Source organism: Manis pentadactyla, chromosome 14 (assembly GCF_030020395.1).
Source record: "Manis pentadactyla isolate mManPen7 chromosome 14, mManPen7.hap1, whole genome shotgun sequence".
Taxonomy (NCBI): Eukaryota; Metazoa; Chordata; class Mammalia; order Pholidota; family Manidae; genus Manis; species Manis pentadactyla.
This window is the reverse complement of record NC_080032.1, coordinates 12,407,046-12,423,307: the sequence shown is the minus strand read 5'-3', so window position 1 is coordinate 12,423,307 and position 16,262 is coordinate 12,407,046. Positions and strand designations below refer to the sequence as shown.

The 16,262-nt window shown below is 40.8% G+C and overlaps 1 protein-coding gene across 2 annotated transcripts in view; it reads left to right on the top strand.

Moving 5' to 3' along the window:
* ANKRD13A (ankyrin repeat domain 13A) overlaps nucleotides 1-16,262 on the top strand; it is a 32,617-nt gene that overhangs the window by 3,365 nt on the left and 12,990 nt on the right. For both annotated transcript variants that reach the window (XM_036904061.2, XM_036904062.2), the window contains 6 exons: nucleotides 6,171-6,303; nucleotides 6,918-7,042; nucleotides 9,098-9,143; nucleotides 10,277-10,420; nucleotides 11,067-11,256; nucleotides 15,013-15,079. In XM_036904061.2, coding sequence (XP_036759956.1) covers nucleotides 6,171-6,303; nucleotides 6,918-7,042; nucleotides 9,098-9,143; nucleotides 10,277-10,420; nucleotides 11,067-11,256; nucleotides 15,013-15,079 — 705 coding nt within the window. The remainder of the gene's footprint in view (nucleotides 1-6,170; nucleotides 6,304-6,917; nucleotides 7,043-9,097; nucleotides 9,144-10,276; nucleotides 10,421-11,066; nucleotides 11,257-15,012; nucleotides 15,080-16,262) is intronic.

Sequence of the window (16,262 nt, the reverse complement as noted above, 5' to 3'; positions counted from 1 at the left end):
AGCTGGAGTTTGCTGTCTGTGTTAACTTTGCCAGCTATGAAATTATTTCAAGCTTTCAACATTTGCTCAGCAGAGGCACTTTGTTAAGTGCTTCTTAATCCATGAGCTCCTCTGTCTTTAATATTCAATGGGGCCTTGAAGTTGGTTGATGCAGTTGAAATGGCTCGTGTTAGGTTGGGTCATTTGTCACGTAGCTAGAGAGGTCTGCTAATCATCTTGTGGCCTTCTTCCTGAGGCCGGGAGAATGAACGAAAACTTAAAGGGACATCTGAGAAGGTCAGTAGTGCATGTCAGGCAGGGGAGGGAAAACCCTGGGACCGAGTGGGGTGAAAGGTGGCAGATGAGGCCTGACTTAGGGCCAGCCTCCAGTTAGGGAGCTAGCAGGTGAAAGCACAAACTCCATGCAAGAGGAAGAAGACATTCGAGGCAGGAGCAGTACTCACAGCCTGATGGGGAACTACCCTGGGGTTCTCACCACTGTCTGCTGCAGGTGAGTGAGGCCACTGGGCACATATTCAAGTTGGTGCCTGTTAGCTGGAGGCCTGCCTTGAGCCAGGGGCTGTGCATACAAGATGCAGAGCCTGTAGTCTACTCTCAGGTGCTCTCCCTTGGCCCTTTGGGGTTCAGGCTCACTTTAGAGAACCAGGCCTGGGGATCCCTTTCCCTGCCTGGCTTGGGATGGGTAACCAGTTTGACCATAGCTGTACAGGACCAGGACAGTCTGAGTGCACAGGAAGGAGGGTGGTTGACTCTGCTGAGAGAAAGAAGGGCCAGTTAGCAGCTTCTTGCTGGAGGTCCCCCAAAAGGTAAAAGCAATAATTTATGAAGCCCTTACTGTACCCTAGGTACAGAGGCACAGAAGAGTTGAATAGTTCACCTGAGGTGAGCGAGGCACTTGGAAGTGGGCCTGTTGTCTAGCGCTGCAGCCAGCACTCAAAGCCCTGCCTTTTACTTGCACCAGAGGACAGCAGAATGGCAAAGGAAAGTCAGGGGCCTTAAATTAGCAAATAGGAAGGAAATGTGCAGAAATCTCATTCCTTTTCTTCTCTGGAGCCCTGTTACAGTTAAAGGGGGTGGAGCCCTGTTACAGTTAAAGGGGGTGGGTATTTTTTATTTGGTACAGATCATGACTGAACAAACTTGAAGGAAAAACTTAAACAATCAGCTTGGAAAGTGAATTCCTGTTAAATTCTGAAAGCTCTTGCTCACTGAACTACTGTCAGTAGTTAAAGACCCTAAGCCCCACTATTAAATGTAATGACATTTGAACAAATCCCTTTTAGGAAGAAAGTGACAGCTCATATAAAACTACGCGGTGTGGGTGTATGGTAATGAGAGCTAACTTTTCTTAGCACTTACTATAGGTTTAGGTATTGTGCTTTCACCCTTGTAAGAACTCTGGAAGGTAGGTGTTTTCTATTGTTCCCAGTTTACAAGGGAGCAAACTAAAGCTCAAGAGAAATTAAGGAACTCGTCAAACAGTATATAGACAGTAGATTAGTTTTATATATTACATAAATCCCATACGTACGTTGACTTTTTAAAACATCTTTATTGAGATAATTCACTTTATCATTCAATTCATCCATTATAATATATTATTTAATGGTTTTTGGTATATTCACTGAGTTGTGCAACCATCACTATCAAATTCCAGAACATTCTCATCACCCCAAAAATAAGTCCCTCACTCCCATTTCCCTTCAACCCCTTCAGCCCCATGAAACCTCAATCTATGTGCCATCTCTCTAGATTTGTCTATTCTGGATATTTCATATAAATGGGATCAAACAACATAAGGCCTTTTGTGTCTGGCTTCTTTACCTTAGCATGTTTTCAAGGTTCATTCATGCTGTTGCAGGTATCAGTACTTCATTCCTTTTCATGGTTGAATAATTTTCCACTGTATGGATATACCACATTTGGTTTGTCCATTTACTGGTTGTTGGACATTTGCTTTTTCCCCACTTTTTGGCTATTGTGACCATAATGCTGCTATTCACATTTGTGTACCAGTTTTTCTGTGGTTGTATGTTTTTATTTTTCTTGGGTAAATACCTGCCAGAGGAATTGCTAGGTCATATGGTCACTGTGTGTTAACTTTTTGAGAAATGCCAACTGGTTTTCAAATTGGTTGCATCATTTTACAATCCTGCCAGCAGTGTACAAGGGTTCTGGTTTCTCTACATCTTTGGCAACACTTGTTATTATCTGTCTTTGTGATTGTAGCCATCCTAGTGGATGTGAACTGGTGTCTCCTTGTGGTTTTGATTAGCATTTCCCTAATGATTAGTGATGTTGAGTATCGTTTCATGTGCTTATTGGCCATTTGTATTATCTTCTTTGAAGAGAAGTCTTTTCAAATCCTTTGTCCACTTTAAAATTAGGTTGTCTTTTTCTTTTTGAGTAGAGTTCTTCATGTATTCTGGATATTAGCCCCTTATCAGATACATGATTTGCAAATATTTTTTCCCATTCTGTGGGCTGTCTTTTTATTTTCTTTATGGTATCTTTTGAAGTAAAAAAATTTTCTGTTTTGGTCAAGTGCAATTTATGTGAATTTTCTTTTGTCTATTTTGCTTTCAATGTGGTATCTAAAAAGGCTTTTTCCTAATCTGAGGTCATAAAGATGTACTGTGTTTTCTTCCAAGAGTTCTTTTGTCTTAGTTCTTACATTTGGGTTATGGTAAATTTTGGGCTAATTTTTGGATGTGCTATATGCAAAACTTCATTCTTTTGCATGTGGAGATCCTGTTGGTCAAGCACTATTTGTTGGAGAGATTATTCTTTCCCCATTGAATTATTTTGGCACCCTTATTGAAAAACAATTAACCATAAATGTTTAAGTTTATTTCTGGACTCTTAATTGTATACCATTGATTTATATGTCTATCCTTATACCAGTACCACACTGTCTTGATTGCTGTAACTTGGTGTAGTAAGTTTTGAACTTAGGAAGTGTGAGTCCTCAGACTTTGCTCTTCTTTTCAAGATGGTTTTAGCTGTTCTGGGTTCCTTGTATTTCCTTACGATTTTAGGATCTGCTTGTCAGTTTTGTGAAAAGCCAGGTGGAATTTTCATAGTAATTGCACTGACTGTAGCTCAGTTTGGGGAGTATTGACATCTTAAATATTAAGTCTTCTGAGCAATGAACTGGGATATTTTACCATTTATTTAGATCTTAATTTCTTCCAACAAAGCTTTACAGCTTTATAATTTTCAGAGTATAAATTTTTTACTTCTTTTGTTACTTGCTCCTAAATGTTTTATTCTTTTTGATGCTATTGTAAATGGAGTTTTCTTAATTTCATTTTTGAGTTATTTGTTACAAGTGTATAGAATTACAGTTGAGTTGTGTATATTCATCTTTATCCTGCAATCTTGCTGAACTTGTTTATTAGCTCTAATGCTTCTTTAGTAGATTCATTTAGGATTTTCTGTATATGAGATTGTGTCGTCTGTGAATAGAGGTAGTTTTACTGCTTCCTTTCCAATCTAGATGCTTAAAAAATTTTTTTTCTTGCATTATTGCCTGGTTAGAATTTCTAGTACAGTGTTGAATAGATGTGATGAAAAGATAATGTCCTTGTCTTATTCCTTATCTTAGGGAGAAAGCATCCAGTCCTTCATCATTAAGTATGATGTTAGCTGTGGGTTTTTCATAGATGGATGCTCTTTGAAAAAGTCCCTTCTATTCCTAGTTTGTTGTGTTTCTTTCTTTCTTTTTTTCTTTAAATCATGAAGGGGCATTGAATTTTCTTAAATACTTTTGTGTGTGGTGGGGCGAGTGTTTGTCATCAGGAAAATACCGGGCTCATAAAATGAGTTGGGGAGTTTTCCTTTCTCTTCTTTTTTTTTGGAAGAGTTTGTGAAGAACTGGTATTAATTCTTTGAATGTTTGGAGAATTCACCAGTGAAGCCATCTGGACCCAAGTTTTTTTCCAGGGAAGTTTTAAGATTCAATCTCTTATTATAAATTCATTCAGATTTTCTATTTTTTAAGTCAGTTTTACTAGTTTGTGTCTGTCTAGAAATATGTGCATTTCATCTAAGTTCTTTAATTTGCCAGCGTACAGTTTTTCATTGTGTTCCTTTATAATAATTTTTTTTTCTATAGAGTTGGTAGAATATCCCCTCTTTCATTCCTGCTTTTGGTAACTTGAGTCTTCCTTCTTTTTTTGGTCAATCTAGCTGAATGTCTGCCAATTTTATTGATATTTTCCAAGGACCAGTTTCGGTTTTGTTGATTTTTCCCTACTGATTTTCTATGCTGTATGTTACTAAATTCCACTCTAACCTTTATTCATCCATTGTTTTTAATCACATTGTCACCATAATGTACTGTAGTATTTTTCCTCCCTGCTCTCTTTTCAAATGAGAATGAGGCCCAGGAGGCTCTGAAAAGTTATAATTAGACATGCAAAGTGTACTGCTATGTGGCTTACAACATACACATTTCCCTGTGGTCCAAAATAGAAAAAAGTCAACAACTTAATGTATTTGATTTTGATTTCATACATCATATCTAATGGTTGCCCATTTGTTAAGTTAAGAGCTTGAGTGTTAGTCCTGAGATGTTAGCTTTGTTCTGGGATGTGAATCGCAGTAAATAGTTTTCCCTTTTGTGAGATAAGTATTGTTAAGCATCTCCTGTGTGTCAGACAGTGTGCTAAACCTAGCACTTCTCATGTAGGTTGAACTTGTTAGGTAGGGAAACAGTTTATATAACATATGTGTAAGAAGCTAATGAATTTGCTAATTCTTTCTTTATTGTCTAAACTTCAACTAAGTTCCTAGTTTTCAGTCATATTGCTTTTTTCCAAAAACAGTGATTGAATGCAAATTAGAGACTAGGGTGGCAAAAGCTAGGAAATATTAAGACTTGGATCCTACACTTTGGAATTCTCAATCTCTTTGGTGAGAAAGATAAGCCATACCCTAGGGAAAAGTCAGGAACTCCTGGGAGGTGGTGTGGGACCTGTGTCAGGAGACGTGCTGGTGTTTCAGTGCCTGCGAGAACGCTGAGGCCTAGGTAGTCCAAGAGGACGTGTGTGCACTTAGCTGAATGTTTTCAACCACTTCTATTACTCCTCGGTAACAGCTTCTGTCTTCACACCAGCCGTGATACAATTAGTAAAACAAAGAGGCTCAGTAGCTATTGGATAATAGTTTACCCACTGTCCTGCTTCTCTTCCTTCCTGTGGCGAAGAAGTAGCATGTTCTGGATATCTTTGGTGGCTGCAGTTAATGCCTGCACAACTAGCATCTCAAATCAAGATAAAGTATATTTTCTAAGAAGTATTATGGCACTTAAAACGTTTTTATATTCCCAAAGTCCCATGGCAGTTCATTGTGTCCTTGAAAGAACACTCAAAGGTGTCTTTGGACACCAGTCATTCAGACTGAGCTCACACTAGAGAAAGTGCCACTTGGTTCTGCAGACCCAGTGCAGGTGCCGGAAGGAGGGCCAGGAATGAGGAGTAAAAGCCAGATGGCTGTGTCTAGCATGGGGAAGAAAACCCTTGAGGGGAAACGGACCAAAATGGCATGTGTGTATTACATTTATCTCTGACTCTGTCCACATCCATGCCTGGTGGGTCATGCCTATTGTCTGTAGGACCTGTGGATGCTACTTTGGGACTCTTGGAACGCAGTATACAATAACGAGAGCGGTGTTTTGGTGGGAACCCAACCAGAGAATGTAGTTCTTGTCTGACCAAATTATCTTCTGTACTTTCAGTTTTGATGAAAGTCCTACACTTCCTGTTCTAGACTTGAATGCTGATTTGTGCTTGAGAAATCCCCTATGTTCTGTGTCATAGGGCCAAAGGGGTGGCATTTCATGAGAGCCCCTGGCCTTATTTAGACTTAATTTAAGTGCTGTTGAGAGCTGAAGGTTGTGTTTGATGATATGAGACCTGTAGCCGGCATTTAATTTTTAGGCCCTTAACTTTAAAGAAAAAAGAACTCAGTAACTGTCATCTTTGTTTATTGTCCCCAAATGTATATTTCAACCTTTCCCATGTGCAAGCATTCATTTTTCCATCTATTGTTGTAGTTAATGTGTAAATACTATTTTCTATTTTTATGTTTAAAATGATCTCTCAAGCACATTTCCGTGTTTTAATGTAATGTATCCAATTATATACATGCCAGTGTTTGTTTCACAGAATGTGGAGGCTCTGGATCCACGAGGCCGAACCTTGTTGCATCTTGCTGTGTCTTTGGGGCATTTGGAATCTGCTAGAGTCTTGCTCCGACACAAAGCAGATGTTACAAAAGAAAATCGTGAGGGATGGACAGGCAAGTAGACTTAAAATAATGGAAAGGCTTTCATTTCAGTTTCTTTTTCTGAACAAAGGCCAGTCTCAATCATAATGGTCTTCAGAGCTATCTTTATCTTAAGATAAAGTTTCTTGGGACTAGGGGCTGGGGCGAGGAGATGGGAGTCTTGGAGGCTGCTGGCTGATTTGCAGCACAATGGCCCAAATTGTGTCCTGGGCCAAAAGCCCTCGGTGGAGAGTGTCTCCTCACCCAGAAGGCAGCTATCAGTGCAAAACCTTTCCGCTATACATGCGTGTGGAGGCCAGACTTCCCCTGAGGAATGTGATGGTAGCTCAGGATAGGCAAAATCAAAAGGAAATTGTCAGGATTTCAGAACCAGTGGTAGGAAAAGGAGGAGAGGGACAATGGTAGAGGTTTTATCAAGATGCTAAGAGTAACACTATTTTATTTTCACTGAGTTAAGAGCTAGCTGTAAACAGTCATGATCATAAATGATGAGGCGGGACTGCAGCCTCTCTTTCTCTTTGATGAAAAAATTGGTGTTTGATCTATACTGACTCTTCTCAGATTGGCTTTGGAATTTGTCAGAAAGCATGAGAATACCGGATAATTAAATTTTACCTGGATTTTAGTTTTACATGAGGCTGTGAGCACTGGTGATCCTGAGATGGTGTACACTGTTCTTCAACATCGGGACTTCCACAACGCATCCATGGCCCTCGATGGAGTTCCTGAGCTACTCCAGAAAATTCTCGAGGTATCTATAAAAATGTGACAGTGCCATAATTTAAGTGCTGAAATGATAGCTGGAGACACACCATAACATCCTTGTGTGCCTTCCTAAAGAATTTTATGAATTGTGAATACAATAGATATATTGAGTATCAAACAGCATTATTCCTTGAGTGTTAAATATATGGGGACTCTCACAAACTCTGTTTCTGGGTCACTAGACTTAACCTTTTAAGTGCTATTTAAAAAACAGTAACTTAAGACAAATGGCCATCAAACAATTAATTTGTTTAAGTACCTGTTTTTTTAAAAGTAGTCTTCTAAGCATAGGTCACCTTCAGGAAATTGTGAAGAGCATCAGTTGCTGTACATGGATTTCTAGGGCCTGTTAAAGCTCAGAGATCTGTACGCAACTTCTTGCCACTCCTGTCGCTTCCAGCCATTAGCATTTGTGCCTTATTGTAGTTACAGGCTTTGGGGCAGTTTATCTGTCCTATGAATTGAAGTGTATGGGCTCTGTGACACTTGAAGACCTTTCTTTAAAACATTTACCTCTAGCCTTGTGGATTGTTTTGGATGATGGTTGCCATTCTTCACATAGTCTTTGTTAACCTGCAAGAATCATCGTATCAGTCAACTTGTGCAATATTTCCAGGCCAGCTGGAGATAAGAAAGTACCAGTGGTTCAATTTTCATGTCATTTACTCTGCTAGATATTTCCTAGCTAAATCGGCTTTACAATTTTAGTCAAAACACATTTCCTAAGAAAAATTAACAACTCTGTTGAGAAAAAGAACAACTTTGCTATACGTTAAGACAATCACTTCTCACTGTCTGAGCACTCTTTTTGAAAAAATTTCTATGATGCTCAAATGAAATGATGCCTAAGATACTCACTTTTCATGTACTACAGTGAAACCTTCCATGAAATATGAAGTAATTGTATGCATTGTTTTTAAATGGGTGTATTTTCAAGTGCAAAGATCATGTGGATTTATTGTTTCCTTATCTAATTGCAGGAGGAACTAGAAACATCATTTACCCATTTTACAAAACAGAAAATGATTTATTTACCAGGGGATTACTCTTCATTAAAAAACTTCAGTGTAAAGGATTTTCTCTTTTAACCTGTATTGACCTGTAGCAATGAATGGCACTGAATTGTAATCTCTGCTGAAGTTATAGACAGTCCGTAAATGACCTGTGTGCTTAGTGGCACCAGAGGCTGTTGTTGACATTTGTCTTTCAAGTGTCTCTTTAAAATGTGCCTGCCTTTCTTACCTGCTAACTGCTGGAGTGTGTCTACTGATTGGTGTAACCCTGGCTGGTTGTACTGTAGGGTAGAGTTTGGGCCCTCCAGTCGTGGGGGCGGGAGGGAACAGAAAACACCTGGCATTTCTAGCATTTTTCTTTTTGGTTGTTAACTGTTGGATTTCTTAAGTAGTGCTCTAAGAATCTTTTATAAGAATTCACGGTAGATCAGAGCCGCATCCTGGTGTTGTAAAACTGCAAAAAGCCAAATTCTAAAAGTCTAAGAGGAAAGTGGGGGTAAAGTCCTTGGTTAACTGGAGGGAAAAATCAACTTCCGGGGGAAGTGATGTCCAGCAGCCTCTCTGGTTTCACAGAGTGGCCGATACGTAAGATGAACTTCCCAGCACACACAAAGCCTTTTACCCGTCAAGTTGGAATAGATGGAACTGGCCTTCCTTGCTCTTGGCTTAGCATAGCCCATTATCCACCTTGCACAGCCATACTTCAGTGCGTCCTCCCAGGTTCATCTTTCTGCTCCTGTTGGGATCCTGACTGAGCCCTAAATCAGATTGGATTTTATCCCCCTCCAACCTTGTTGCTTTCAGCTACCCTTATTAACTGTCTAGACATACTTTATATCAGGATAAAATAACAGCCTGAATATAAAACAACCATTTATTTTGATGGGTTTGCACTTTATGTTGGTTCGCCTGTTCTCTGTTTTCTCCCCCTGGCCCCCTGTAAAAAAAAACTTTACCATTAACCCTTACTGTATTTTTGTTTGGTTAATAGTGCCAAGGGTAATTTATTTTAGACCTTTGCCCTTCAGGCTCCGGATTTCTATGTGCAGATGAAATGGGAATTCACCAGCTGGGGTGAGTGGCTGTGTGCTTGTAATTAATTTCTATTCCTCAATTTATTGAGCCTGAATATAGGTTTATTTTTCCTTTATAGAAGTTAGGTATGTTTAAAAATCTAAGAAATGCATAGATAAGAATAAGGAAAACCAGTCCACAACTACTGTTAAAACTGTGCAGTATGTTTTCCCCCTACATAAGACTTTTTCTCCCAAGCATCTATAAATATAACATACAGACAATTTTGTATCCTCCTTTCGTCTCTTATAGCTGACATTTGTCCATATTATTAGTTTTTTAAAATGTCACTTTAAATGGCTAAAATTTTAGCAAAGAGATTTACCATAATTTAGTTACTCATTTCCTTATGTGGTTCAACTTGATTCTTTTAGTCTTGTTTTTCTAAGAAAAAAGATGAGGAGAAAAAGATGAGCTTATTTTAACAAAATGGATATATTTCTGTAAATTCTTACGTAAGGCACATTGACTGACAGTAATTTTTATGGATGTTCTACTTCTTTTTCTTGTAGATCAGTTAAAGACAGCTCCTAACTCCCAGGTTTTCAGCCATTCTCACTTACAGACTTCCCTTTCAGACAAGAAGTCATATTTGTAATGAAACATTTAAATGAAGTAGGAAGTGTATAAAAGAAGAAAATCTCAGATTCTTCAAGAAACTAGTTCTTTTCTAAAGCAGATAATCACTCTGATTTCAGGTCTTGTTAAAGAGCAAGCACATTGTAGACGATGGATATTTTAATGGTAGATGTGACGATATGATAGCCTCAGCCAAGAGTAGCATACGTGAGTGAGAAGGGCCAGATGGAAACACACGGGCCCTAACGGCCACCGATGAGAGAGGTTCCTTCTGGGAATGAGAATAGTCCTGGGAAATTCATTCATTAGAGTTTTCTTTGGCAGGATATAGATCTGTACTTTAATCAAGAGCTGTAGAACAGAAGGTCCATTTTTAGTTTTTTTAAGAGTCACTTCCTATATTGTAAGTGTCGGAGCCAAGTCCAGTTCTATATGAGGGTCACCATCTTGTCATCCCTGTCCTCTTATTATAAAAGTAAGAATCTTGATTTCCTGGGCCTGGGTGTTCTACTTGGCCGTCTGCTTTTTCTCAGTAGCATACTTCTCTTCTCCAGTGCCCTTGGTTTCCAGAATATGCCCAAATGATGTCTGTCGTATTTGGAAAAGTGGTGCCAAACTGCGTGTTGATGTCACATTGCTGGGATTTGAGAACATGAGCTGGATAAGAGGGAGGCGTAGTTTTATATTCAAGGGAGAAGGTGAGTGATCCCCTTGTATTAATCACTGCTCAGTTAGAGTGATTTTTAACCATCAGAATGCATTCACATTCATATGCCTTATCTGATCCTGTCTGGGGCATTTAAAAAAAGTTCTTGGTAACTTTGCAGCTCTCAATTCCTGTATCTTATTTTCTTGTCTGCACAGTTCTCTTGCACACATCATGTATTACCCAACATGGTTACCTTTTGACATGTGTCTGTCTCATGTGTACAGGATTCTGTCTTCTGTGCCTTTATGTTCTCTCTATAATCAGACGTGATCCTCCCGAGGGAGGGTGAGGAGTGGCGTTGCTAAAGTAGTGTTGTGCATAAGTAATTTATATTCATTATGTAATCATCTATCTTAAAAAAAAACACACAGAGGAAGAGTCGCTAACAAAGAATGTAAATTATTTTTAATGTCTGCATCTTTAGGGAAGATGGCCTACAGCCTCCTATGAGTTTCAGAAAAGTGGCCAGGTCACCGCTGTGCAAGTAGGTAATTGATAAGCAGTGGTCTTTTGATTTTAGCAGATAACACCCAGGAGGTAGGATTTTGAACAGTGATGAATTTTAACATATGAGACTCCCTTGTGTTCGCGTCTTCCTTCCACTGCCCTTCGTTGTGTTCTTGATCCATTAACAGACACCTGGGCGGAGTTGATGGAAGTCAACCATGATGACAGAGTGGTCACCACAGAACACTTTGACCTTTCCCAAGAAATGGAGCGCCTCACTCTGGACTTGATGAAGCCAAAAGGCAGGGATATTGAGAGGCGGCTCACAAGCCCAGTCATTAACACCAGCCTTGATACTAAAAATATTGCTTTTGAAAGGTAGGAATTAAGATTCTGCATTTTAATGTCTAATCCCTTTATTGCCATCTTTAGTGGCATGTGTATATTAATTGAAAATTATGGACAGGCTGGGATTTTTCTAATACGGCATAATAAACCCTAGTGGGTTTTGAAGTTGATCTCTGCTCTAATCTAATGGAAACCATAGCTGACATCCTCCATTATATATCATTTTTATAGGACATTGGTTAAGTCTTTGAGAAATGTCTTCATATTCTTTTATGGGCCCTTTCTGATGGATTTTACTTGAATTTTACTTCTGTTTTGGTGTTTGGGGACCCACAAGACTCCCTAGTCCCAAACCATGGAGCTTTGAGTTTCTGGAAGCTAGAAGTGACCCAGTATTGAATATGGTTGTACAATTATTAGCCAGTGAGATTCATACTTACAGAGTTAAATGTGGTTCTTTCCCCCCTGAAGCCTAATAGTTTAGAACAAGAGCCTGGAGGGATTTCAGATCTATTCCAGACTCGACAGGAAGAAATTTCTGGAGAGGCCTGTGACTTCATTAACCTGGACAAGAACTCTGTCTCTGGTCATCTGCCTATGGGCTGTGCAGAGCTGTGGAGGGCCTCTGAGTGTAAGGGAGGTGGAGGTCGTCAGAGCTGTTAGCCTAGGTGTTTTCACATAGAGCACACTGACCCCGAGGGGGGCTGTAGGAGCCCTGAGGGCTTGCCTAGGATGTCGCATCCAGCTCTCGGTAAACCAGAGCAGCATAACGTGAGTTAACATAGACTGTATTGTCTTGGATTTAGGCTTTCTTTGCTCTTAATGAATATACTAACTTTCCTTGCCTCTTCTTTTTCTCTTCTTGATTTCCAGTATAAAATTTGTTTTCTGTTAAGTCAAACATAAAACTTGTTATGTGCCCTTTCTAATTTAGATTGAGCTGTGGAATTATAGCATCTGTAATGGAAGAGAAAACCAAAACGCCAGCCATGTAGGGTCCAGGTACTGCTGGGTCCCTGGCAGCGGCAGGGTCAGCTCTCATAGCCAGTTGACAGCCGTTGTCTCCCAGGGACAGAAAAGTTTAGGGCCTGTGGCTTTATCTGAAGAGTCTTGCGGAGACATCACCAGGCTTCTGCATGTGCCTCTGCAGACAGGGAGGGCACCTTAGCAGAGGGCTGTGTTTGTGAAGCTGGGAGACAGCTGCCTGCCCTCCCTGCACAGCTGGGCAGTGGATATGGTGGCTGGGAGAACCAAGTGCCATCAACAGTGCTTCTGAGTTAACTGTGTGGCTTTGGGCAAGTGCCTTCGTCTCTTTGGGATTCTGTTTCCTTAGTTGAAGGAGAAAAAGGAATCTAGAGATGAAGCTTCTGAAGTCCTCAACTCTAAGATGTCATGAGAAGGAAGAGCCTCTGCTCCTCTAGTCCATCAGCAGAGTTGCTGGGGTCACTGTTCTTAGCCATGATCTACAAAGGGTGTGACGGTTATTGGCTGTTAACCCACTGAGGGTAGATGGGAGATGATGGCATGTTCCATTTGTGCTGGGGACCAAGGCACATTTTGTATTTGTATGGTCACAAGGTTTTCAAACAGTTCAAGCTAACCTTCCTTTTGCAGGGACAGTGGGTTGCTGAGAGAGAATTTCTGAAAGCTGCTTTTTTTGTGGTGCTCAGAATTAAATAGGTGATCATTGAGTTTCTCAAGCATTGAGCAAGCATTTAAGCTGCTCAAGTGTGAGGTGTGCTGATAGAAGAAGTGTGCACATCTGTTTTTCACCAGAGGTGTGTGTTCATTTGATTGAATTTTGAAGGTGTGGCTCTCATGTTATATAGTCGCTTTCATCCATTTTTCTTCTAATTGTTACTCGGAGCTTGATGCTTCCAAACGAATACCCTTTCTTCATGAAATTTTTGGCAGTTTGGATTTTTTTCTTCTCTGCCCACATTAAAAAATTCCCTGCTACCCTTAGAGCCATTTTTCAAATAGCATAGCAGCCTCCAAGCCACAGCTTCTGCTAAGTGGTCTTTGGTGTGTTGGTCTCAGTGGAGAGATGCAGAGGTAAAATGGCAACGGAGGGAAGCTGCCATCTTCATACGCCTCTGCATGTGGAGTTAGTCAAGGGCCAAGGAATTATTAGGATCCGGGTTTTAAAATAGGATCTAGATATTGAGTTTAATAACTAAACTGTCAGACTGGAAATGGAAGAGGAAGTGGAGAGCCGGGGTTGCTGATGGAACAGATGCAGACAGGTGAGGAGCGCGGAATCCTCAGGGAGCAAAGCGCAGCTCCGTGTTCTCGGCGTGCATGGAAGATGAAGCGAGGCAGACCTAGTCATCCCTGGGTATCTCGGAAGACCTTGTGTCAGAAAACAGTCATTTCCCATGTCAGTATATCCAGTGACTTAGTGGAACACAGGGACTGACAACTGAATTCATTAACTAAAAGGAGTATCTTGATTTTCAATTACTGATGACCGAAAGGGGACTCTGGTTTATTAATCAGTCAGTGTGGTCCCTATCCCCGTCCCCATTGTTAACTTTGTGAAATGTTCTTGGAGGTAGCTAGCATTTGGTGTTAATCTCTTTAGGATTCCTCTCCTCCCTCCGTGGGTCAATGCTGCACTAATTGAGGCAACTAATAGGAAAATCAAAGCTCTGATTCCACCTTTCTTTGGTGGGCAGTAATACACACAAAACTCATTATACCCTGTCTGGACTAATCTTCATTTACCAAATCCTGTGAGAAGAAAAGAAAACCATTTGGAAACACAGCATGCAAATAGCCACATACCTTCTTTGTGACTTGGCTGACCTGCTGCCACAGTTTCCCGCGCTGCTTGGGTGGTGTCCCACTGCACTCCTGGCTCAGCAGAAGGCAGGCAGTGCTCCTCCACAGGGCTGCGTGCAGCAGTCACAGTGGAGCTGGGGTGTGATGTGCTGGACAAAGGGGCAGGTTGGGCAGGGCTGCCTGTGAGTGCTCTAGTTATCTCCCAGGGTGAGTGCTTTGAAAAAGACACAGAGCCTCTTGCCTGCTCTTGGTCCTGAAATGCATTTCTTCCAGGAGTATATTGAGTAACTGAGTTTCCGGGCACTTCACCAGCGCTGCATCGGCTGCTGGAATGCTGGGCAACGCTAAAAGCAGTTCTACAGACCTGGGTTTGATGGCTGGGCTGACCAACTGCTTTTAATACCCTTTCCCTGTGCTGCATGCAACTTGATAAAACGCATGACTCCCAAGCCATTTTGCAGGCATTAATGGCTTCTCTGAGCAACTTGCCATGTGATGAGTTCCTACCCCACCCATTCATTCCCAAGAAGCAGGATGGTCTCGTCTCATTGTTCTAAGAATTCCTTGATTGAGATACAGCTGCTCGTGGGGAAAGAGCCACTGACATCCATGCCCAGTTAAGATGACCCAGATATATTTTCTGACCCATATACCACCTTGAGGCGAGCGCTTGGACGTTGGTCATGTTCAGTCACTTCTTTAGGACAGCTGTCCAATAAATGTCATGACCTTTGTCGCCTATGCTGGCAGGTTTTGTAAAGAAGCCAAGAATGGAGGCTTTTTATGCCAGGGGTGAGGCAAATTGATTAAGTACTGTGGGAGGTGGGTGGGAGATGTTTAAGCCATCTGTCATTGATAACATCCTTTTGTGGACAATAGGACTATAATTTCCAAGTGTCCTTCACTAACTTAAGCTGGGGGAAAAAAACTATAAAGGCTGCAGGGATAAATCTGAATGGCATATTGTACATGTAGAAATTTGTGGTGTTCACTTTTTATCAGAACTAAATCCGGATTCTGGGGCTGGAGGACAGATAAAGCAGAAGTTGTTAATGGTTACGAAGCAAAGGTAAAAGGAAACTCTTAAAATAAGATTTAATATAGCTATTTAGCGTCTATGCAAATGAGGAGTCTATTCAGATTTTTTTCATGCATCTGTGCCATGGAGATGCTCTGGGGAGTATTGTGTAGTGTATCTCGCTTGGATTTTTATCTTAATTTGACTCTCAGAAAACGGGATAGCATGTCCTAAGGAGGTCTCTAGTTATCAAAGAGAAATAATGTGGTAGGGAAATGAGCACAGGTACCACTAGTTGTCTCAGTAGGAGTGACAACTTTTAATTTCTTAAAGGAAAAAAAAGGATTAGATTTCACATGCTTGTTCACCTTTTTTAAAATAATGTAAGTGGTTTAAAAAATATTGTAGCTTTTAGGAGTCTCCATTTGTTTAGCCAGCCACATTGTAACCAGTAGCTTTTGAGCCCACTTATGTGACATCAGTGAATTTAGAGAATAGTTGTCATAGAAGAGATGACAGTCAGTCGATCAGCTGGCATTTTTGTCAGCTGGAAAGCTCTGTTTCCTGGCCTTCTGTTAACCCCGCAGTCCAGCAGGGATTGGTGGCTCACAGTGATGGAGCCAGGCACCGCAGGATCCTCTGGTGACCTCTGAGCAAGCAAGCAAAGAAAGCTTACGTCATGCTCAGCAAGACACATTTAGAAACAGCCATTCCAGCGCTGCGTGTGTTTCCTGAATCTTTGAACACTGGGAATCCATGTATGGCACACACTGCTAATTCTGTTTACCGTGCTTGACTTTCAGACCCCCATGTTCCATAGTCAACCTTGAAAACAGAGCATTTACTCTGGCATGTTAAAATAATTTTTGTCAATATGCAGAGCACCTTTTAAAGAGTGACTTGCTGGTCTTCTCTAAATCTTATAGGTATGGAGAACCTGTGTTTATTCCTTTTTCCTTCCGCCAAACAGATGGCTGTCTAAATCCTATTATAAGATTACCACAAGTCAGTAGAAGTATACACGGTGCAGGTTTGAGGACCTTAGTTTATTAGAAATACAGCTGGGAGTCCTCAATTGCAGGAATTTGGGAGTATTTAGCAACAAGGGCAGGTAGGAAGACAGAGCCTATCACTGTAGCTTCTCGGGATTTAAAACTGTCAGAGATGCTTTTCAAGTAACTGCTGATGCATTTCTAAGTTGATAGCTTGCGTATTTTCTCTGAGGGATCCTAAT